The sequence below is a fragment of the Mirounga angustirostris genome, unplaced genomic scaffold (assembly GCF_029215605.1).
Source record: "Mirounga angustirostris isolate CCGP_5_RB_7025 unplaced genomic scaffold, mMirAng1.0.hap1 SCAF_2, whole genome shotgun sequence".
In the NCBI taxonomy this organism is placed as follows: domain Eukaryota; kingdom Metazoa; phylum Chordata; class Mammalia; order Carnivora; family Phocidae; genus Mirounga; species Mirounga angustirostris.
In genome coordinates, this window is record NW_026991710.1 from 70197664 (window position 1) to 70220274 (window position 22611).

At 39.4% G+C, this 22611-nt stretch overlaps 1 protein-coding gene across 6 annotated transcripts in view; it reads right to left on the reverse strand.

The window, feature by feature from the left end:
• The window catches only part of SPARCL1 (SPARC like 1), a 52414-nt gene that overhangs the window by 844 nt on the left and 28959 nt on the right, over window positions 1-22611 (reverse strand). For 4 of the 6 annotated variants that reach the window (XM_045880797.3, XM_045880799.3, XM_045880796.3 and 1 more), the window contains 9 exons: window positions 18842-18906; window positions 15373-15546; window positions 14005-15000; window positions 12408-12480; window positions 11512-11630; window positions 10921-11041; window positions 9093-9229; window positions 6830-6978; window positions 6064-6212 (listed from right to left, as the gene is read on the reverse strand). In XM_045880797.3, the coding sequence (XP_045736753.1) occupies window positions 6064-6212; window positions 6830-6978; window positions 9093-9229; window positions 10921-11041; window positions 11512-11630; window positions 12408-12480; window positions 14005-15000; window positions 15373-15546; window positions 18842-18895 (1972 nt within the window). In that variant the 5' untranslated portion in view covers window positions 18896-18906. The remainder of the gene's footprint in view (window positions 1-6063; window positions 6213-6829; window positions 6979-9092; window positions 9230-10920; window positions 11042-11511; window positions 11631-12407; window positions 12481-14004; window positions 15001-15372; window positions 15547-18841; window positions 18907-22611) is intronic. The other 2 variants (XM_045880800.3, XM_064584769.1) reach the window with 2 other exon arrangements.

Here is a 22611-nt window from a genome sequence, read left to right on the forward strand (position 1 = left end):
ATAGCGCTGTATGGTGACAGATGGTAGCTACACTTGTGGTGAGCAGAATGGTAACATATAGACTTGTTGAATCCCTCTATTGCACACCTGAAACTAATGTAACTTTATGTGTCAACTGTATCGCAATTAAAAAAAAAAAAGATACACCCTCAGGCCATACCCCTGGCCTCCTGAATTAGAACTTCCAGGGATGGGACAATGGCATGTATACATTTAAAAAGCTCCATTGGTAGTTCTAATGTACGGTTGAGAAGGACTAGTAGAGGCCCAGCCAAGGAAGTATCAAGTATACTAACCTCTAAGGATTGTTAAAATATAATAGAAATAAGAAGTATAGTGCCAATTAAATCAAATTTCCAACCAAGTAATTATTATTTTTTGTGTATGCAAAAAGTTAAGAGAGTTAGAGAGAGAATGCACACACCAGAGTCGGGGGGCAGAAGGAAAGGCAGAGAGAATCTTAAGCAGCCTCCATGGCCAGTGCAGAGCCCAATGCAGGGCTCTATTTCACAATCCCAAGGTCATGAACTGAGCTGAAATTGAGAGTCAGATGCTTAACAGGCTGAGCCGCCCAGGTGCCCCTCCAACCAAGTAATTATAGGTGCCCCTCCAAACAAGTAATTATAAAAGAACTTGCTGCCACACCTATGAAAGAAGACAGCATCCTTTAGGGGATATAAGACCCCGCCTACCAGTATGGCTCACCCTCACTCACTAATTGTTGAACAAATACTTAAGCAGATAAACTTGAACCATACTAAACTACTACCCCGTCTGGGACACCAGGTAATTTTCCTGCCCAATGTAAGTCTCTGCCCAAGAGTAGGAAAGATTATGAACTTTGGCATATTTCTTTTGAATAATGGCTTCATTTGTAAAACGGACATTTTAGTCTCATGACTTGTAAATTTACTTATCGTTGTGTTCATACTTTTTGTCTTCTTTCTGTTGTTTAGATGAGAGATGTCCTTCCTGTTGACTTTAGGCTAATCCTTTGCCTGTGCCCAGGATCTCTCCTGACCTCAGAAGTTCTCCCCTAATTTTCCCCTTTTGCTTTTCTTTCTTATATCCTCCACTTTTTTTCCTCACTGGGCCCTTCCTATTAGCATTTAAATAGATTGCATATCCAGCCTTGAGAACAGTGCTTGGCACTATGTGGACCATCAGTAAACACCTGTTGAATGAATGAATGAGTCAGTGCTCAAGCTTGTTTTATTCCCAGAAATCCTTCCCTCAACTTTACAACCCTCTTTAGCTCTGTCCTGCCTTGGAACAGCCACTCTTGACCAGATCTCATCTATTCTCTCTCAGGCTATACAATCTGGCTTCCATCTCTACCATTCCACCAAAATTGCTCTTACTAAGGCCACTCAGGGTATCCTTAGTTCTATGTAAAAGGAATATTCTTAGTCTTTTATCTTGACATCTCAGCAGCATTTGGCACTGTGATCTCTTCCTCCTCTTTGAACAACTCCTTTGACAAGGCACTATCCTGTTTTCTTCCTTCCTTTCAAGAGACTTTTCATTCTTCTTTGTGAACTCCTTCTTCCTCCTCTATCATCCAGATATTGTTGTTCCTTGGTGTTCAACCCTCGAGCCTTTTCCATGTAACTGAACACATTTTTCTAAGTAATTCCCTTTTATGGTGCTAAGTACTTTTTGTATGCTCATAATCCTCATGTACTTGAATTCCAAAATGCCTTCTTGAAAAGCTGACCCATATATTCATCTATCAACTGTACATTGTCTCCCATGTACCTAAAAGTTCAACATGTCATAAATGAAGTTAAAATCTTCCCCAAATCTGCTTCTGTTCTTGTGTTTTCTATCTCTGTGCCTCTGTTTACCTGCCTGGGCTGAGCAGGGAGCCTGGGTTTCATACTTCTCTTTCTCTCAATCTCTCTGTCTGCTCCCTGCCCCCACATATTTCCTAGCAAACATTGTCTTATTATTTCTATACATCTTGAATATGTCTATATTCTTGAATATGTCTTGAATATGTTTATATTTTTAAATATATCTTGAACAGTTTTCCTTTTCTTTTTCCCTACTGTAACTGCCCTAGTTCAAATTCTCATCAACTATGCCTGAACTTACCACACATCCTCTCAACTCTTCTTGGGCTTCTCCACAATGTAACCAAAAGAATCTTTCTTTCTTTTTTTTTTTTTTTAAAGATTTTATTTATTTATTTGAGAGAGAGAATGAGAGAGCACATGAGAGGGGGGAGGGTCAGAGGGAGAAGCAGACCCCCTGCTGAGCAAGGAGCCCGATATGGGACTCGATCCTGGGACTCCAGGATCATGACCTGAGCCGAAGGCAGTCGCTTAACCAACTGAGCCACCCAGGCGCCCCAAAAGAATCTTTCTTAAATACAAATCTAGTGAAATCACTCCCTTGTTTAAAACACTTTCATGATCCTCCAGTACTCTTAGGATAATGTCTTTAATTGGTTTAGTAGGACCTGCATGATCTGACTCGTTTGCTCTGTTGGTCTCACTTAGAAGGTTCTTCTGAAGATTAACGTGGATACATGGTATGTCATGGGCACTAAATAAATAAGACTCCTCCACCTTTTAATTAAACCTCATTTTTACACATAAGGAAAATGAGACTTGCTGAGGTTAAGCGGTATGCCCTAACTCACGTAGCTAGTTAATGACAGAGCTGGAATATTTGAGCACATCTAGCTCAGATAAAAGTCAGTTAAAATTCAGGAAAACACTGGCTAAGATTTATCTTGTCCTTCTGTGGATTTCTCAGCCATGAGGGAAGGAAGAGCATAATTAAAAATATTTTGTTTTGTTTTGTTTTCCCTAGCTACATCCCAAAGCAGTAACTTGTTTACTTATTCTGACTGAATATTAAATATTTGCTTTATTGGTTTACTATGTGATAATTCTTTCCCTTCTTCAAAATAACGTGATCATGGCCAAACCACAGTGAACAAACAAGATCATTAGGAGCTTTTCGAGTTACTGAACTCTAAGCCCTTCCTGCTCCTCCCAGACAACCGCCCAGCACAGAGCCTGAGTGAGACTACATGCTGAAGAGTTGCCAGAAGTTTTAGGACAGTGGAGCACAACTGGTTTCCTTAAATAAATGGACTCTGTTCCAATTTGGTCACTCCATTAAAATTAAATGCCATGTAAAAGGGCATACATAAATATGTCCTATCCCAGCTAAGTTTCCCCCCTCTTGATAATGGTGGGGTGGGGAGAGTGGGGTGGCTGTACTTGGGTATATTTTGTCCTTTTTAAAAAATTTAAACTCGGGGCGCCTGGGTGGCTCAGTCGGTTGGGCGACTGCCTTCGGCTCAGGTCATGATCCTGGAGTCCCGGGATCGAGTCTCGCATCGGGCTCCCTGCTCGGCGGGGAGTCTGCTTCTCCCTCTGGCCCTCCTCCCTCTCATGCTCTCTGTCTCTCATTCTCTCTCTCGCAAATAAATAAAATCTTAAAAAAAAAAAATTTAAAAAATTTAAACTCCATTAGCCAACATATAGTACCTCATTAGTTTCAGATGTAGAGTTCAGTAATTCATCAGTTGCATATAACACCCAGTGTTCACCACATCACGTGCCCTCCTTAATGCCCGTCACCCAGTTACCCTATCTCCCCACCCATCTCCCCTCCAGCAACCCTCAGTTTGTTTCTTACAGTTTAGAGTCTCTCATGGTTCATCTCCCTCCATGACTTCTTCCCATTCAGTTTTCCCTCCCTTTCCCTATGATCCTCTACAGTTTCTTACATTCCACATATGAGTAGAACCATATGATAATTGTCTTTCTCTGATTGACTTATTTCTCTCAGCATAATACCCTCCAGTTCCATCATGTCTATGTAAATGGTTAGATTTCATCCTTTCTGATGGCTGAGTAATATTCCATTATGGAATATTCTTCTTTATCCATTCATCTGTCGATGGACATCCAGGCTCTTTCCACAGTTGTTATAAACATTGGTGCTGGACATTGCTGCTATAAACATTGGGGTGCAGGTGTCCCTTCAAATCACTACATTTGTATCTTTGTGGTAAATACCTAGTGGTGCAAATGCTGGGTCATAGAGTAGCTCTATTTTTAGCTTCTTGAGGAATCTCCATACTGTTTTTCAGAGTGGCTGTATGAAAAGCCCACAGCCAATACCATTCTCAATGGGGGAAAACTGAGAGCTTTTCCCCTAGGATTAGGAACACGACAGGGATGCCCACTCTCACTACTGTTGTTCAACATAGTACTAGAAGTCCTAGCCTCAGCAATCAGACAACAAAAAGAAATAGAAAGCATCCAAATTGGCAAAGTAGAAGTCAAACTCTCGCTCTTCACAGATGACATGATACTTTAAGTGGAAAACCCAAAGACTCCACCCAAAATTTGCTAGATCTCAAATTTTTCCTTCTTAACATGGGAATTAGAAAAGACAGTTTTAGCCATTTTTAGGAGTATATTTGAATTTATAAGTAATGTGCTTATAGAATAGATGTTAGAAAGGAAATTGGTATTATTTATGCAGGTCTCTGTCTTAATAGCTTGTTAATTTCCTATCAATGCTAACAGGGTATAAACAGTATGTTACAGCCAGCCTCCAAGAGCTCCTCCCACATTACAGTAGGGCTGTCTGCCTGACCAACAGAATATGGCAGAAGTAATGTATGTCACTTCTGCGATTAGGTTATAAAAGACATTACAGCTTCAATCTTAGATTCCCTCACTCTCTATTTTCTCTCTGATCACTCACTCTGGAGGAAACCAGATGCTGTGCTGTGAGCAATCCCATGGAGAGGACCACATGGTGAGGAAATGAAGCCTCCCAACAATAGCCATGTGGGTGAGCTTAGAGCAGCTGAGAGCAGAACCCAAGCCAGAACCATCCAGGTGAACTACTCTTAGATTCCTGATCTTGGAAACTGTGAGATTTTAAGTTTCTAAGCTTTAGAGTTATTGGTTACACAGCATTAGGCAACCAATACACAGCACTCGGTGCTTACAGAAATACACATTCTTTGCTCATTACAGTTGTGCTTATTTCACAGAATAATATTGCAGAGGAAAAGAGCTAATCTTTTCTGCTTACCTATTTATCAATAAGTAAGTAAATCTTCTGACTCTCCACTCTTTCTCTTTAATTTCAAGGCATTGTACATACCATGAAGAATATTTTTAAAATGAAGGTCACACAAGTTACCTCTTTTTGGGAAATTCTGACCTTTGATGAACTCACTTTTCTTTACTGATTGGGTGTACATTCATCCTACTTGTATGTTGTGAACATACATATAAAACCTCTGCTTTAGAGATTTGATGTTTACTGTTGATTTACATTGTGCAAGCAGCTCTGATTCTTCATTTTTTGAACATCTTTCCAATCTTGATTTTTAAAAACATGCTTGCTCATAAAAATCAGCTTTAACTTAGGAAAATAAAAGGAAGTACATTAAGACATAACCTAGCAAAACAAATGTCTAAATTCCTCCATCACAGGAGTAAAGAAAGAACCCTCGATTATTATTACTATTATTATTATTATTATTATTGTCATTGAAGATGAAGTCATGGATTAAAGGCATAATATCTGGACACAACTTGTGATATGAGGCCCAATCTCCAGTGCATCCGTAATGAATTCTAAGATTTTTCTGACATCTCTCACTGGCAGAATCAGACTTGCTGTTTTACTCTTTACATACAATTTTTAGAAGTTTGAACCAATACCCAGGTTAAGAAAGGATATAAAATCCCTTCTTCCTCAGAAGGGTAGCCTTCTGACATTTGGCACAGCTCTGTGGATTGACATCATTTTCTTTAGCTTAGGCAACTGCTAAGACCTCAGTGTAGTTATCCCCTACATATTCCCACCTGTTACCCTTTGAAAAAAGAGTATTGTAAGGGAAGTAGGAAATAACCTTGCCATGACAGCATGTGCACTGAGGGACTTCTACCTGCAGTGCTGCCACCTTGCTGTCTTGAGGTTTCAATCTGAGAACACAGCAGGACCTCTCTAGGAGGGTTTAGGGCTCTGCTGGAGAAAAGGACACCCCTCTCCCTGGGCTGATGATGAATTTACCTTCTTTAATCCCAAAGCAATGGCCCCACTCCTTCAGGGTGATGTGCTTATCCTTGTTGGGGTCGCACTCCTCAAAGAAGCGAGTTATGCAGTGTTCCATGGGCACCAGAGATGCTCGCAAAGGAGCAAGCTCAGAATGAGTCAAGACTCTGCAATAAAGTAAATGGCAGTATGTTAAAGAGTAGCTTGTATACCAAAGTTAACTTTTAGGATAACCAAGGCATTTTCCTTCCACAAGGTTGCTACTTATGCCAAATAAATAGTACACTCATGAAAAACTGCAAATGAAATAAACTATTTATGGGTAAGATAGACAGCGCTTGGGATGTCACAAGGTTTCCTTCCTCGCAGGCATGTATTCTCCCACGATCTTAAATTTATAGGGATGCCCCCGCCAGCAATCGTGTTTGTACAACCTGGCTCTTACCCACTGACCATACCTGATTGTTCCAGGTGTAGGCACTTTACCCAAGTTGGGCCAATCAGATTTTCTTGGGAATTTAGGATCACGAATGAGAAAGAATTGAAGGAGTCTCTGTTGCAGGCTGGGTCCTAACATTTAAACTTGGGAACCATGGTGTGGCCATATTCTGTTCTTTTCAAAGCAGTTTTGTGTTTAGACACCTAACCACATTTGTTTGGCATCTCAATGTTCTAAATCAGAGCTGGGAAACTTCCTAAATTTGTTTAGAATTATCTTTGTATAGATAAGTAAGATATTATATCAGGGAGATGACCTAGTATTGGGAAGATAAAGAGTTTTTACCTGTCCATAGGATGTTGGTCAAGTTCACCAAACTGCCAGTGCACAGGATATACATACATGTGGTAGTTTTTCTTAAAGTCCCTTAAGAGAAGGTCAATGGAATGGTCCCCAGCCAAGAGCCTCTTTTCATCCAGGTAAATTTTCTTGACCTGGGATTAGGAAGGGAGAAAATCATGGGGGAACCAGACAAGTGAAATGGAATTATCACTTGCTAAACTACTTAAAGAGTGACAGTGACATGACAGAGGAAAATAAGCCCAGACCATCATATGAGACCAAATGAAATACTTTCTAATCAACACTATAGACTTTCTTATTTCTACAGAGAATAACAACTAACATTAAAAAACAACAACAACAACAACAACAACCTGTGGTTTTCAGAAGAGATTTAAGTCTTCTGATTTTTCTTTTAACCGGGTACTATTCATCACAGTAGAAGAAGGTTTTAATGAAAGGGGCTAAATTGACCTAAGCAAAATTACTGGTAAGTTAGTAAAAAGTCTTGCTTTCCCCCCACTGACATACTCCATTCTTAGTTCTCTGTGTACTTCAGTCCAGTGTCTGCTCACAGTCTAGCCGTGGTGTGACACCACTTGGCCACCCCCATTAAAATTTCCCTGTTTTGTATGTAATGCTCTCAAGGTTTTCATGATGATGTATTAAAGAGAGAGGACAGAAATTATTTCTGGGCAATTTATATAAAACTCTCAGCTTGTGATGTTACTCATGAACTAACTGGAAGCAATTAGAACAGGGCGCTTGGGTGGCTCAGTTGGTTAAGCAACTGCCTTCAGCTCAGGTCATGATCCCGGGGTCCTGGGATCGAGTCCCACATCGGGCTCCCCCTGCTCTGCAGGGAGCCTGCTTCTCCCTCTGCCTGCCACTCCCCCTGCTGTGCTCTCTCTCTCTCTCTCTCTCTGTGTCAAATAAATAAATAAATAAAATCTTAAAAAAAAAAAAGGGAGCAATTAGAACGGAACTTCTACTCATTCCCATGACCATATTCACCAACCCCCCTCCTTGTTAGCACGGATGAACTTCCTATGCTCTGAATATAAGCCCAACCCTTCACTGGTACTCAGGAGCCTACTCCTTTTCATCTCTTCAAGAACACCCTATGGCAGTTGGGCACCTTTTCTACCCCTCATTAGTTTTTCCTTCTTTATTGGGTTACTACCAGAGGCATATAAACATCCTTTACCATCTCCCACTGGTAGATGGGACCCTTGAACTCACATTCCCCTCCGGATGCCACCCATCTCACTTTTCATCTTTATAGCAAAATGCTGTGAAAATATTGCCTATACTTGATGCTTCCACATCCTTCCTCCTATTCTTCTGAACCCTGTCCACTCAGGCTTTTCTCCTCTCCATTCTGCAGAAACAGCTTCTGTCAAGATCAACTCTGTGACCACCACATGCCATATCGGTGGCCAAGTCAGTCCTCATCTTACAACCTTTAAACAGCATTTGACACAGTTAATTCATAGCCTCCTTCTTGTTTAATTTTTTTCTTTATAGCATTCCATCTGAAGTATCTTATACATATATTTGCATATTTATTTACATGTTTATATATTTGCATGTATGACCATATTTGCAAAATTTATACACACACTCAACACATACACACATACACACATTTACACACACACACACATATTTGTTCACAGTCTCTTTGCCTAGAATGTAATCTCATAAAGGCAGAGATTTTTGTTTGGTTCATTGCTGTATCTCCAGTATGTAAATCAATTCCAGATACCTGAGATGCAATCAATAGCTATTTGATGAATGAGTTATCCCTGAGAACTTCTGGAATAAATATTCTGAACTTTTAAATCTTAATATATTACTGACTTTGCAAGTAGGGGATTTCTCTTATATAATAAATCTGTCTGGCCTAGGAGGGCAAAAAAATGTTTAAATTTAAATAATATGTCTGGGCCTGAACATAGAAATGCTGAATTGAGGTTCACTTTGCTCAACCAGGGTTTGCTCTAGAGTGTGAGTTAAAGAGTCCTTGCGCAGGCCGCTGCCCTTTGAGTAGGAATGGGGTGGTTTGGCTGTGTCTCAAACCTTGTGGCATGAATGGTGACCACTACTATTCTGTAGTACATATGAACTTACCAGGTGGGGGAAGGCAAAGTGGGCTCTTGCTGATATGCAGAGGGAGGTAGGCCCCCCTGCCCCCAACACACACATCCTTTTTCCTCAGGCCCTGTAGACAGACACTTAGGTAGCTGACCTGTGGGTAACTTACTTTATTTCTCTGCTTCTCATTTAGATATCCAGCATGTTCAGCGTTCGGCTCATAAAGCTGCATGAGGATATTCTTGAGCCAGTCTCTCATCCTTAGGGGAAACTGAGTCACTTCAAAGTCTGTACAAATAGGAATAGCTATTCCAAGGGGAAAGAAAAGAGATTTTAATCTTTGGGTCCTACTCCTGTCCAATGGCAAGTAGTCGTAATAGGAGCCTAACAACATCTGGTGACTGACGGCTCCCTTACCGTCCTACCCTCACAACAGTCTCCTTAACCCCTGGTGGCACAACAGGCCCGCCAGGCTGTTCGGAAAACATACCAGATACTGGCTTCCATTCAAAGAAATTCTGATTTGATTGGTTTGGAATGGATCTTGGGTATCAGGATGTTTTAAAAGTTCCAAAGATAATTTTGATACACAGGCAGGGCTGAGAACCACTGCACCTAGAATCAGAAAGTTGGCATGTGGAGGTGGAAGATGCAAGAACTCTTTATTAGGAGAAAAAAGACAAAAGTGGAAGTTAGATTATGCTGTGGTAACAAATAATGTTCAATCTCAGTGGCTTAAAAGAACAAAAGTGTTTTGTTTCGTTTTTTGTAGTTTTATTGAGCTATAATCGACACATAGCACTGTGTAAGTTCAGGGTGTACAGCATAATGACTGACATCCATATTTTGTGCTGGGACTACCACAGTAAGTTTAGTTAACTGTATCACCTCATCCAGTCACAAAAATTTTTATTTTTCCTTGCGATGAGAACTTTTAGGATCTACTCTTTGAGCAACTTTCAGATATGGCAGTGTTAACTATAGTCACTGTGTTGGACATTCGAGTCCAATACAAGTTGGCAAGAGGGCTCTGCTCATGGCAGTCTCTCTGGGGCTCAGGATGATGAAGACACCACCATCTCCACACAAGATGGAGGGAGCATAAGCATAGATGACCAAACACTAACTCTTAAATACATCTGCCCAGAACTCACATGGATGCTTTTGGCTGAAATTCCATTGAACAAAGCAACTCATATGGCCACATTTAACATCCAGAGGGCTGAGAAGTTTAATACTCTTGTGTGTCAGGAAGGAGAGGAGAATTGGAAATATCAGTGAGCACAGCTAAAGTGGAGAATTACTTAGTGATAAGAAGATCCAAACACAACTGAGAGTATCTTGGTAAAAGGAAGACAATTAAGAAAACTTCTGGAAGGATAGATTATCATAAAACTTCTTGGCAGAGACTTAACGTACTTGGAAAGAGGACAAGTAATTTAGCAAAATTCCAATGATTTGTCTCAGTTATTAAGTGGTAACATTATTATAGTGGTTTTACAACCTGGCTGCACATTAGAGTTGTCTTGGTTACTTTAAAAACAAATGAAAAAACAATACCAAAGCCCCAACCCAGTCCAATTAAATCAGTCTCTTATAGTTAAAGCCTGGGCATTTTTCTTTTTATTTTTTTAAAGTCTCTCCTTTAGGGGCACCTGGGTGGCTCAGTCGTTAAGTGTCTGCCTTCAGCTCAGGTCATGATCCCAGGGTCCTGGGATCTAGCCCCCAGTCGGGCTCTCTGCTCAGTGGGAAGCCTGCTTCTCCCTCTCCCACTCCCCCTGCTTGTCTCTCACTGTCTCTCTCTCTGTCAAATAAATAAAATCTTTAAAAAAATAAAAAATAAAAAAATAAAGTCTCTCCTTTAGTGAGCATCCTAGGTTCAGAACTACATTAGCCTTTTTCTGTTTGCATGTAGGAGTATATATATATATTCATCAGATATGCAGAGATTCACCCCAAATCCTCTTAGCAACGGTGGAATAGTGGAGGAATCTTACATTTGCAGGCTCCAAAATAATCCAGCTGTAGTTGGTGCCCTTTTTTGGTTCCCTCCAGTTTACACTTCGTAGCAAACAGATGACAGGAGCTAGCATAGGTCTGATTGTCAGTGCCACAAACCTAGGACAGACAAGCGTGAGAAAAAGCTCATGTTTCTGAATGTACATTGGGGAAAGACCCTGCTCCTTAAAGCTTGTAGACTGATCAACTGTGCCAATGATGTGGTCAGGTAAGTGAAGTTATTAAAGTGATAACTGTCCCATTTGGTAAAAAAAAGAAAAATCAATTAAATTTGGTGGTGACGACAATTTAGCTCTAGATAAGCTCAGTAGAACGCAAACTACAGATGTTCCAAGGATACAGTGAATTTTAAAATGAGTTCTGAAGATCAATGCCATTATTACCATCTTAGGCCACAGGGGAAATTCCTTGTTTTTGCTGGATTTTTTCCTATTCAATATTATTTCAAGTGTTAGATGATAACCTGGATATTTGCCTTTTTTTTTTTTAACCAAATATTTCAATTGCAAACCACTTTCATTTGAATCACTATTTGGGGCCCCTCGGAGACCCTTTTGTAGAACACTTACTTGGTCAAGGAGTTTCGTAGGAGGACAAGTCACTGAATCTTGGCAAACACAGTGGGGTTTTCCCTGTTGGTCAGCCTTACAGATGTGTCCTCTTTTACACTGGAAGTTCATGCAAGAATCTAACAGGAAAGTTTGGAGAGGAACATAAGCAAAGCTGAACTGAGTATGCAACCTCAAATTCATCCAGATAATTAGCTCCATTTGCATTAATGAGAGAAAACTTGGGAAAATATTAGAAACCATTTTAATGGACATGTTAATGTTCAGATGGGACCCTCCAGCATCAGACTGTTTTACGCAATAGTTTAGATTTTCTGTGCAGCTTGAATTGGGAATTAAAAAAGAACAACCAAAACAACAACAACAAAAAAACAAAAATTAAAAAGAACAAACAGCTCTTCTTGGCCTGCCTACAATGGCCATAGTCTGGAGTCTATAATTCAAGGATGTCCAAGTGGGTTAGAAGTTAAATAAGCCCTGACATTTTTATTGTGTTGAAATTAAAAATGTTTGTGATAGGGGTATGCAATTGGGAATTAGGTCTGAATTAAATAGGGGGTCTAAATTCACTAGTAAGTTATGGATTTGAGATTAAATAAGGTAGAATTAATTCAATTCTTCTTCTCAGAAGCAAAAGGATTTAGGACAAAAGAAGAACCTAGCTTTCATACTAGTATTACAACAAGACTTCCAGTTTGTAAACATATTTGCCCATAGTTGTGTATCAAATGTGTGCAAGAGAGTGTCAACCACTTATGAGAACATTTCCTTGGGGAGGATTTGGGAGAAGAAATTTCTGTGAAGCAGTGACAAAGGATGGAATGGGGAGAGCCTCGCGTAACCATTCCATTTCTTCCTTGATACCTTCACAAGCCACTTGCTTAGCCTGTACTCACCAATACCGTGCACCATTCTGTTGTCTTCATATGAACTTTCATCTTCTTTCGGTGAGCTCTCTGTTTTCTTGGCCTTTATAATAACAAGGGAAGAAGCTGAAGTGTATTTAGGGGAAATCCATTACATAATTTGTATTTCCACTGCATACCTTCACAAGGCTTTTCATACCCAAATCATTTCAGATCTCAAAAAGGCACCAGCCGTAATTATGGAAATAGACAGTAACCCTTTGAGAACGGGAGCCATTTGTATCTTCAACTGGATTCAGTGCTATATCTCTGGAGATTACTCAATCAAAGTTGGAACTAACATCAGGAGTAAAGTTGGAACCTTCCCTTTGCATTTTGGAAAACAGTAGAAATGTAGTATTATCATGTGATTCCATAGTTAAGACACAATTACATCAGTAATCTCTATGAAGCTGTTGATAAAGGTTTCTTACCAGGTTTTTGGTTTGTTTTTTTTTTTTAAGATTTATTTATTTATTTTAAAGAGAGAGAGAACAAGTGTGGGGAGGAGGAGCTGAGGGAGAAGGATAGAGAAACTCAAGCCTACACCACGCTGAGTGCGGAGGCCTACACAGGGCTTGATCTCACAATCCTGAGATCAGGACCTGAACTGAAACCAAGAGTTGAATGCTCAGCCAATGGAGTCACCCAGATGCCACAGGTTTCTAAAGTGTAATAAAACCCTTACCTTAAAATGGCAGCAGAGTTCTCAGAAAACAAGGTTACTATTGACTTCGGCCACCAAAAGCTATGGCAAGTCCTCGTGCTTGGCTGCTGGGGTTTTGCATGAGAGCTCCAAACGATTAAACAACCAATAGCAATATGCTTCTTCCTACTCCTACTCTGCTGCAGTTTTCTGATGATCACTTTGGTGTGTGTTTGCTTAATAAAGTTGTAGCTGAAGTCTTTATTCTTCATCTTTATAGTTAAATCAACAGCATTCCTGGATCTCTTACTATGTTGGAGGCATTTTGCTAGACATTGGTGATTTAACTTGAATATTACATGGCATCTACTCTTAAGACATTACAGCGGTAGCTGTCAGTGTCTCCCATCCCTCGGATCTGTCAGATTTTATCATTCTAGTGAGCGCTAGCTACTTTCAACTGCCTGTATCTGCATCTCTGTGCCTGAAAAACCATGGCAATCTATTTGGCCTGCTCAAAGGACAGACCAAAAGTGCTGGGGAATTAACACCTCTCCTAGCAATTCTCAGTCTGTATAAATGCCCCAGCTCCCTCAATCTCCAAATGGGTTAATTCAGAGGACTGTGCTTTACATGGCTTTAATGATGTACTTTTGATTAGCTTCCTTTCCTTCCCTGTATCATGTTCCACACCTCTTTGTTCCCTGAACTTCTCAGATAAACTGTACTAAAACCCAGGATCTACTTCTAGGGGAACCCAAATAAAATAGGCACTTTCAGCCTAGTGATGGAGATGCAGAGGAAAATAAATAATTTTGATATATTTTAATAATATACTGATAGAGATAGGCATAGGAGACTGAGAGCACAGAGAAAGGTCATGGCTATGTCTTGATAAAGCTAACTGCTCTATCAGAAAAGCATTATTGTAAAGAGTCTCACCCCTTGGTATTCTCCAGGTTCACTGGTATCTACATTCCCATTCTCACGTGCTCTTTCTCTTTCTCTTTCCTCTTCATATCTGAGGTGATAGGAAATGGACTGAGATCTTTCAGCCTCTATGAAGTCCTCACTTGGGATGAATTCGTAGTCATCACTTGCATCGTGTCGGGGGTCATCATCGCCATCATCATTAGCTCCATGATTTCTGGGCATGATGTTACCAGCTTCAGTAGGCTCCACAAACAGAGCCTCAGAAACAGACTTCTTATCTATCTCCTCATGGTTGCTGATAACTTCTGGTTTTTCTTCTTTGCTCTGCCATTCAGCATCTTGATTGTGCTTATTAATTTTTGATGCAGTTTTGTCTTCCATTTCTGCATTGGAACTATCCTCTTGTTCTTGGTTACCCGGCTCAAATTCATCTTTCTGCATCTTGCTTACTTGAGTTGGTTGATAGGACTCTTCCAAAACATCATCAGATTGGGTACTGTCTTCTTCCTCCTTGCTGTTAGAATGCTCCTTGGGAAAGTCTCTCTCCCTTTCTTGGTTATCGTTGGGGGTACCAACTTCATCTGGCTCTTCTTCCCCTTCCTCTTCTCCATTGGGAATATTTGGATCCTGCTCTTGGTTTCCTTGATCACTTACATCTTGGCTATGTTCGTTGCTCCTGTTCAGCTGAGGATGTAAATCATTTATTGGTTGTTCCTGTTCTTTTTCTGTTTTTGTGATGCTTTCTTGTTGGTTAGGATCTATGATGGAACTAATATTAGGAGCAAGGAAATCAGTGTTCTCTGGGAGTTTTTTCTTTTGAGGCTCACCCATATCTTCTTTTAGGTCCAGTGTATCTTCAGATGGTATATACTCCAAATTCTCACTTAAGTCACTTTCACTTTCCTCTTCATCCTGCAATCCAAGCTCTGGGCTGTAACTCTGGTCCTGATCTGCTGACTGGTCATGGTTTTCCTCCTTTGACTTTAGTACTGAAGATTTTTCAGCCTAAAAGAAAGGAAGTTTAGTCTTGAAACAAATGATAATGGAATATCTACATTATATTTATAATTCATAAGCCAACACTTAATATTCATTATTCTTTCTCATCACATAATATCAGGTAAACTCATATATGATGTTCTTCACATTCTACAGCTACAAGTTTAACTTGAATTCAAATTTTATGAAATGACATGATATAGAAACTTGGCTGAAGGTGTAAAACTCATTCTCACAGTTCTGGTGATTGGAGACAGTTGATATCATCATCATCTTTTAAAAATTAAGCTGACATGAGGTAATGTCCTTCACTATGCTTTGAAATCAAGACCTTGGGAAAATTAAAAAATTGTAATAGTATAACCATGTTACTTTTACCTTATGGTTGGGATGGTCTACAGACACTGCAATTTCCTTTTCATTTTCTGCATCTTCAACCCCTAACATGGGGATTGCAGTGTTGTTAAGTGTTACCAATATTTCAGCCTGTTGGATGGAACTCAAGGGATCAGCAGTTGGTTTGGAATGATCAGACAGGAACCTTGCATTTGTCTGAAAAAATTAGAAATTGGCTCATGTTATTCATGTCTAGATGTTAACGTTTAAAATTTCTAGTTACTCTCTTATTGTCATCATTATTAGTAACAATATGCTTCACACATAATATCACTTAAAAGATACCCTCTAGGGGCGCCTAGGTGGCTCATTTGGCTAAGCAGCTGCCTTCGGTTCGGGTCATGATCCCAAGGTCCTGGGAACGAGCCCCGCGTCAGGCTCCCTGCTCAGTGGAGAGCCTGCTTCTCGCTCTCCCTCTGCCTGCTGCTCTGCCTATCTGTGCTCTATCTCTATCTCTCTGTCAAATAAATAAATAAATAAAAATCTAAAAAAAAAAAAAAAAAGACACTCTCAGAATGTTTAAGAATACAAGCAAATGTCCAGATTATAATGTTAAATGAAAACAGAGTCTCAAACATATTTAAGAAAAAGAAAAAGTTATATATGCAGAGACTGGGTGGAAATAGAGCAATAAGTATTTCAATAATAGTCATCTTTGAGTTTTGGAATTATTTTCTGTGCTTTTCTTTTTTTTTTTTTAAAGATTTTATTTATTTATTTGAGAGAGAGAGCATGAGAGGGGGGAGGGTCAGAGGGAGAAGCAGACTCCCTGCCGAGCAGGGAGCCCGATGTGGGACTCGATCCAGGGACTCCAGGATCATGACCTGAGCCGAAGGCAGTCACTTAACCAACTGAGCCACCCAGGCGCCCTATTTTCTGTGCTTTTCAAACTTTTAAAAAATATTCATACTTCATAATTTTGAGAACTGTTGTTTAGCAGAAAGTTAAAGTCAAATTAAATTAACCAAAGGATATAACACTACATTTTCTTAACTTTTAAGTACGCACTGATAATTAGCAGAAAAGATATAAACTTTTTATTCAATATTTGTTTATTTTCTTAACACAATCAGCCTTATATCCATCAAGAAATCTTATAATAACAATAATTTAATGTAGAACTAATTCAAAAGTTGTGCGAAACAGTACACTTAATTTGAGTAGAGAAGAACAGCTATGGAGTATTATTTCAACTAGGGGGATGGCTCTATTTCTAGCAAGACTGAAGGCATCGATGAAGAGCTTGAGTAGGTTGAGCAGTGATATATGATGGAGACGTTTAACAACTGGACTTAGAGATAAGAGATCTCCCTTCAAGTCTTGACTTTGTTATTAACTATCTGTCATTTGACAAATTGTGAATCCCTACCCTGTCATCTATCAAGGTGAAGTGAGCAGAAATATCAAGGTAAGTTTATGCATATATAATAGTTTGTGAATTGTAAAAAGTTACCCAGGTGTAAAATGACTATTGCTAGCAGTGAGATCATACAGTGGTAACACTGTGAACTGTCTGATACCCTAAGCAGGTATTCACCACAAGTCTTTATTAGAGAGATGCTGTGGATGCTCAGATGTCAGGCAGATCTAGGTGTAAGTACAAAACTCAGATTCTATTTGCACTGACTTGTTTTTATTAGCACATTCTGTTGTACTGATTATGTAACATGAGGAAAGACATGGGAGTACAGGATTCATTTTAGATGCTGTCTGCTTCTTGCTTCTTATCACCTTCTCAACTAAAAGGAGTAATGATATTTGAAAACATTTCCAAATAAGCCATTTATAAGAGGGAAAGGAGAAAGAACGGTGGCCAGTCTGGCAGGTTGCCCACAGGGGCATCATGGAAGGCAATGGAAGGAGGAGATTTTAGGCTTATTAGTGGGGAACTGATCCCCCTCTCTGCACCCTTCTTCCTCTGCTCTGCCTCCCTAAGCTGGAAGAAATGCACAAAAAGCATGGCAGCTTTTCTTCTTTTAGAAATTTTCTGAAAACAAATTGTTTTATTATTATTCCCACAGCTATAACAAAATAGCCTCTGGAAATTTGTGTGGAATCTCCTAACCACACAGAATCCACTTACTTCTGTAGAATTCAGGCAGGTGGGGAAAATGATACAAGATTTTTAATAGGTAAACCCTATGAGAAGATACTTAGCTTTTTAGCATCTGACTGGATCTGCATGACAAATTGTCCTAAAGAGAAAACATCTAAAATGTGTCTATATGTAGATGTGTTATTCAAACATTTGGTTGAAAGACACTTTTGATGTCTGTTTACATAGTGGCAACAGCTGCAAGGGCAAAACACATTTTTTAGGAGAGAACAATGGGTCTGTGGAAGCTTCTTTCTGTGCTGAACATAATTTATCCCACTTTCGTAATTTCAGAGGACAATGTGTAATTTCAGCAGGAGTAGCTCCAGCTACTTAAGCATAATCCCTAGCAGTGTTGTCATATATTCTGTTTTCGAAGAACTGCTTGGTCTGGGTGGCATGATGTTTGTCTTTGCTGACACATCTGTCAACCAAATGTTAGCCACCAGCTATCCAAAAAGCAAGGACAGAATCCTAGACGTAGCGGAGAATGAGGAAGAGAGGGATGAGAGAAATTACTTTGTCTATTTAAAGGAGATTGATTGCTCCATTTGGCGAAAGAGAAAAAAATGGCACAAATCCTTTGGTTTGATTGTAGATGATATGGATCATTTGGGAAATGATCATCCAAGCCGTGGTTCCATTAACAACAACATTAAAAACTTTCACGTTATTTTAAGGCTGCTGACATGGTCTCAAATGATTCTGATTTGTGTGTGGATGATTTATTGCCATGTGAATGGTGGGGCCAGTATATCTGATTGTGAAGAAAAAAAAAGTTCTAGTTCGTCTATTTTCAACATGTTTGCTTGGACAGTATCCCCCCCCGCCCAAGGATGAGTTAAGAGCTGATTTCTGATTATGATACCGTTTCCTGACCCTAACTCATCGGTTCCTGTTTTATTACAGACTCAGAATTGATGAGCTAGTATATATTCGAACTTGGAAGAAAATGCTGCTGAAGAGTATGGATATGCACTCCCAAAACTTCTCATACTAATTTCTTGGGTTTCTCATACTAAGTGATGAACTTCCATAGGAAAATTTATTTCTCCCCGTTCTCTTTGGCTTTTGTGCCCTGGCATATCCCCTTTCTAATAACTGATAATCAACATTTTCAATTTTTAATTTATTCTATCTTATAGAATCTGGTAGTTCCAAAAGAAGTATTCTTTTAGAAAGTATTTTATCTCAATTTTTCTAGTCATTCATTCCCTGCTTGGGAAAAAATAATATTAAGATTAAAAAGAGAATTTCAAACCACTATATGAACACATTTTCTTTTTAAATGGAGGATGTCTAAATTAAATGTCAGGAATGAGAGGTGTAACAACACATTAAAAAAAGGATATTTACCGGGATTGCAGCTGCAGTTCCCAAAATGTATAGGAAAAAAAGCACAGTCTTCATGTTTTCTAGGCCTGTGAACCAAGAAGATAATTAGCAGTGGTGGGTAAAAGTTTCCTTGTGAAACATTAAAAGATAACCTTCTTAGCAAATACTGATCTTTGTATTTAAAGGCGATTATTGTCTTTGTGGACTAACATGTCTGGAAAGATGGATTAATGACAGTTTTTACCCTATGTGTCTCTGTGAGAATGACTCCTTGATTTTCTGGCCCAGTTGTGTTTGGCAGAACCTACCTTTCTTTATGCCTGTGTTTCCTTGAATAAAGGCGCTATGCAGATTTGGGTCTTAAGATTTGTGAGTGTTCACAGTGAATATAAAAGTGACAAAGTGAAACAGTATAGTATGTCAGGTTGGGATAAAACAACCTGCCTCTTTGGTGGTGGAGAAACCCATACATTCAATGCAGTTTTAGGAATGAGACACTGTACTGCCTAAAGCAGTCATCAGCGTTCATCTGATTTAGAGGTCTCATCTGTGGGTGGGTGGGTGGTGGCCTGAAGATGGGTTTGGTTTGGTGGGCACTGTGTATTTTAAACTAGCATTTTAAAGTCCAAAGGTTTCATGTAAAAACCCAGATTTGTAGTTTCTCTTGAACCATCGGGCTTCTTAGCAACAACTGGTCTTCCTGGCAATAGCTGGCTGGATCTGAGTAGAGACTCTGTTCTGTAAGAATTGCTGCATTTGCCCCTGGTCTGTTTCATTTCTGTTATTTGCTTTGAATTTGAGTTTGGTTTGTTCCAAATGAACTTTTTCAGTTGAGAGATGAGGCAAGTGAGTCTCAAAGAGGTGAAGTAAATTGGCCTCCTGGGGAATTCTCTTAAAAGGAGTGGGAGGTGTACATTTCCCTGTGGAGTATCTCTAAGCCTGGCAATCCAACTCCATCTGGGATTAGGAACAGAGTTTTTAGTCTTTATTTATTTATTTGACAGAGAGAGACACAGCGAGAGAGGGAACACAGGCAGGGGGAGTGGGAGAGGGAGAAGCAGGCTTCCCGCCGAGCAGGGAGCCCGATGCGGGGCTCAATCCCAGGACCCTGGGATCATGACCTGCGCGGAAGGCAGACGCTTAACGACTGAGCCACCCAGGCACCCTGAGTTTTTAGTCTTTAAAAGAGATTCTCTGGGTCTCCTATAAATAGTAGATGACTCTTTTAAATTATTTTTGCAATCTTTTATACATAAGTGTATCCACAGAGCTTTAAATATTTTGAGGTTTATAAAGAAAGTAAACAGTTTCTTCTGCTGGTTACCTCAATATTCTGAAACAAATGCTTAAATGGATATTTAAAATAAATATATATTTTAAAAAATATATTAATGTTAAAAATTATTCTATTAATACTGTAACAGCTATCGCTTCACACACACACCACATGCATGCACACACATGTTCAAACATACTCTTCTCCTCCTTCCCCCCTTCTCTTCCTAAAATAATGACATCACAATTCTTATTTAAATCACTATGTAACATTTATGAACAATGTGTATATTCTTCACAGTTGAGCCAAGTAGTAATTTCCTGTGTTGAATCATACTTGCATTTATTTCTTGAACAATATTTTGTTTTGTCTGGCCCTAGAAATTCCCTCCTCTTTTAATGTACTTTTCCATGTATACTTATTCTTTGCAAATTTTCCAACAAAATTAAAAAATTCCTCTTAATATGGTAACAACGACAACAATAGAACAACAACAACAAACCCGTAAGAGAATCCCCAGGTCCTATTTTCCCCTTGGAGATGTCCCTCCCAGATGCTGGTTGTCTTGCCCCACATGACTGACCCACCCCAGGCAGCTGCCCTGCTTTCCTCCTGGGATCACTAGTCCCCACCACCCTGGGAATCCCCTTTCCTTTGCTCTTTTCCTGTGTTTGAGTTCTTGCTCCCTGGGTCCCATATGTTTTTCTTTTTTTGGTGTTCTCTCTCATTTTCATGGAGCACATCCTCCAGAAGCTTCCTGAGAAACAATATATAGGGGACAGAAGTTTTGAGACTTTGCATATCAAGAAAACATGAGTATTTTATCCTTTGCTTGACAGACAGAATTTTAGATCAAAACTTTTTTTCTCAGAATTTTAAAACATGTTCCATTTTCTTTTAGTTTCCTATGTTGCTAGTAAGAATACCAGTGTTGGTTTTTCCCAAATTTTTTTGTAACGAGAATTTTTTTTTTCTTTCTTTATGTAAGTTTTTAAGTTTTTTTCCCCCATGCTTTAATATTTGTTCTTAGCATTCTAAGATATTACAATCTCTGTCTTAGTTTGGATCCTTTTTTTTTTAAATTATTTTTTATTTTTAGTAATCTCTACACCCAATACAGGGCTCGAACTAACAACCCCAAGATCAAAAGTTACATAATCTTTTTTTTTTTTTAAGATTTTATTTATTTATTTGACAGAGAGAGACAAAGTGAGAGAAGGAACACAAGCAGGAGGAGTGGGAGAGGGAGAAGCAGGCTTCCTGCTGAGCAGGGAGCCCGATGTGGGGCTCGATCCCAGGACCCCGGGATCATGACCTGAGCCGAAGGCAGATGCTTAACAACTGAGCCACCCAGGTGCCCCGAAAAGTTACATACTCTTCTAAGTTAGCTAGACATCCCAGTTTGGATCCTTCTTAATTTACTTTAGGCCCTCATTAGGCCCGTTGAATTTGAAAATTCATATATTTCAGTTCTGAGAAATTTTTACATGTTTATTCTTTGACAATTTTTGTCGCTCTATTTTTTTGTATTTTCTTTCTGGAATTCATAATAGTTACATGTCAGAATTTTGGGGTTGGTTCTCTAATTTACTTATAGTTTTTGCTCCTTTTTTTCCATCTTGTTTATATTATTCTGGGAAACTTCCTCAATTTTATCTTTTTTCTCTACTATTGATTTTTTAAACATTTTGCTCACACACTTTTAATTTCTTATTTCTTGATGTTCCCCTTTTAAATTTTATCCTCTTCTTTTTTCTTTAGTGTGATATATACTCTCATGTTTTTGAGGATATTAATTAAATATTTATAAAATTTCCTCTGAACCTTGTATTTTCTGTTTCCATATTAACCCTGTTTTTCTGGTTTGTTTACTTTGGTCTCAATTTGATTTTTTTTTTTAAAGGTTTTATTTATTTATTTGACAGAGAGAAACACAGCAAGAGAGGGAACACAAGCAGGGGGAGTGGGAGAGGGAGAAGCAGGCTCCCCATGGAGCAGGGAGCCCAATGTCGGGCTTGATCCCAGGACCCTGGGATCATGACCTGAGCCGAAGGCAGACGTTTAACGACTGAGCCACCCAGGCGCCCTCAATTTGATTTTTATGTTGAAAGCTTTTCTCGAATGTGCAGTGTCTTTGGTTGTACAGTAATATTTAGTAACAAGTCACTAAAAAGCCAGTTAGACATTTCATGGGCAGGGCTGGTCACCCTGGAGAGCTACCATGGAGGGGCTGAGACAATCCCCTAACACTTTTGATGCAGTGCCCTAAATGTCACTGTCAGATTTTTATTCTTGGGGAGATTTTTTTTCTAGGGAAGATCTTCATACTTCCTACCCCATTGGGTGGGATAAAAGCCTGGTCGCTACATTCTGTGAGATGAAAGAGTGAAGGGACTGGAAATCTCTCAGTGCATATACTGACTCTCACTTAGTCCCCAGATTTCTGTATGGCATCGCACCCCACTCTCCTAGCTAAAGCGCAGGACCAGAGAATAACCTCCCCTTTCCTGTTTAG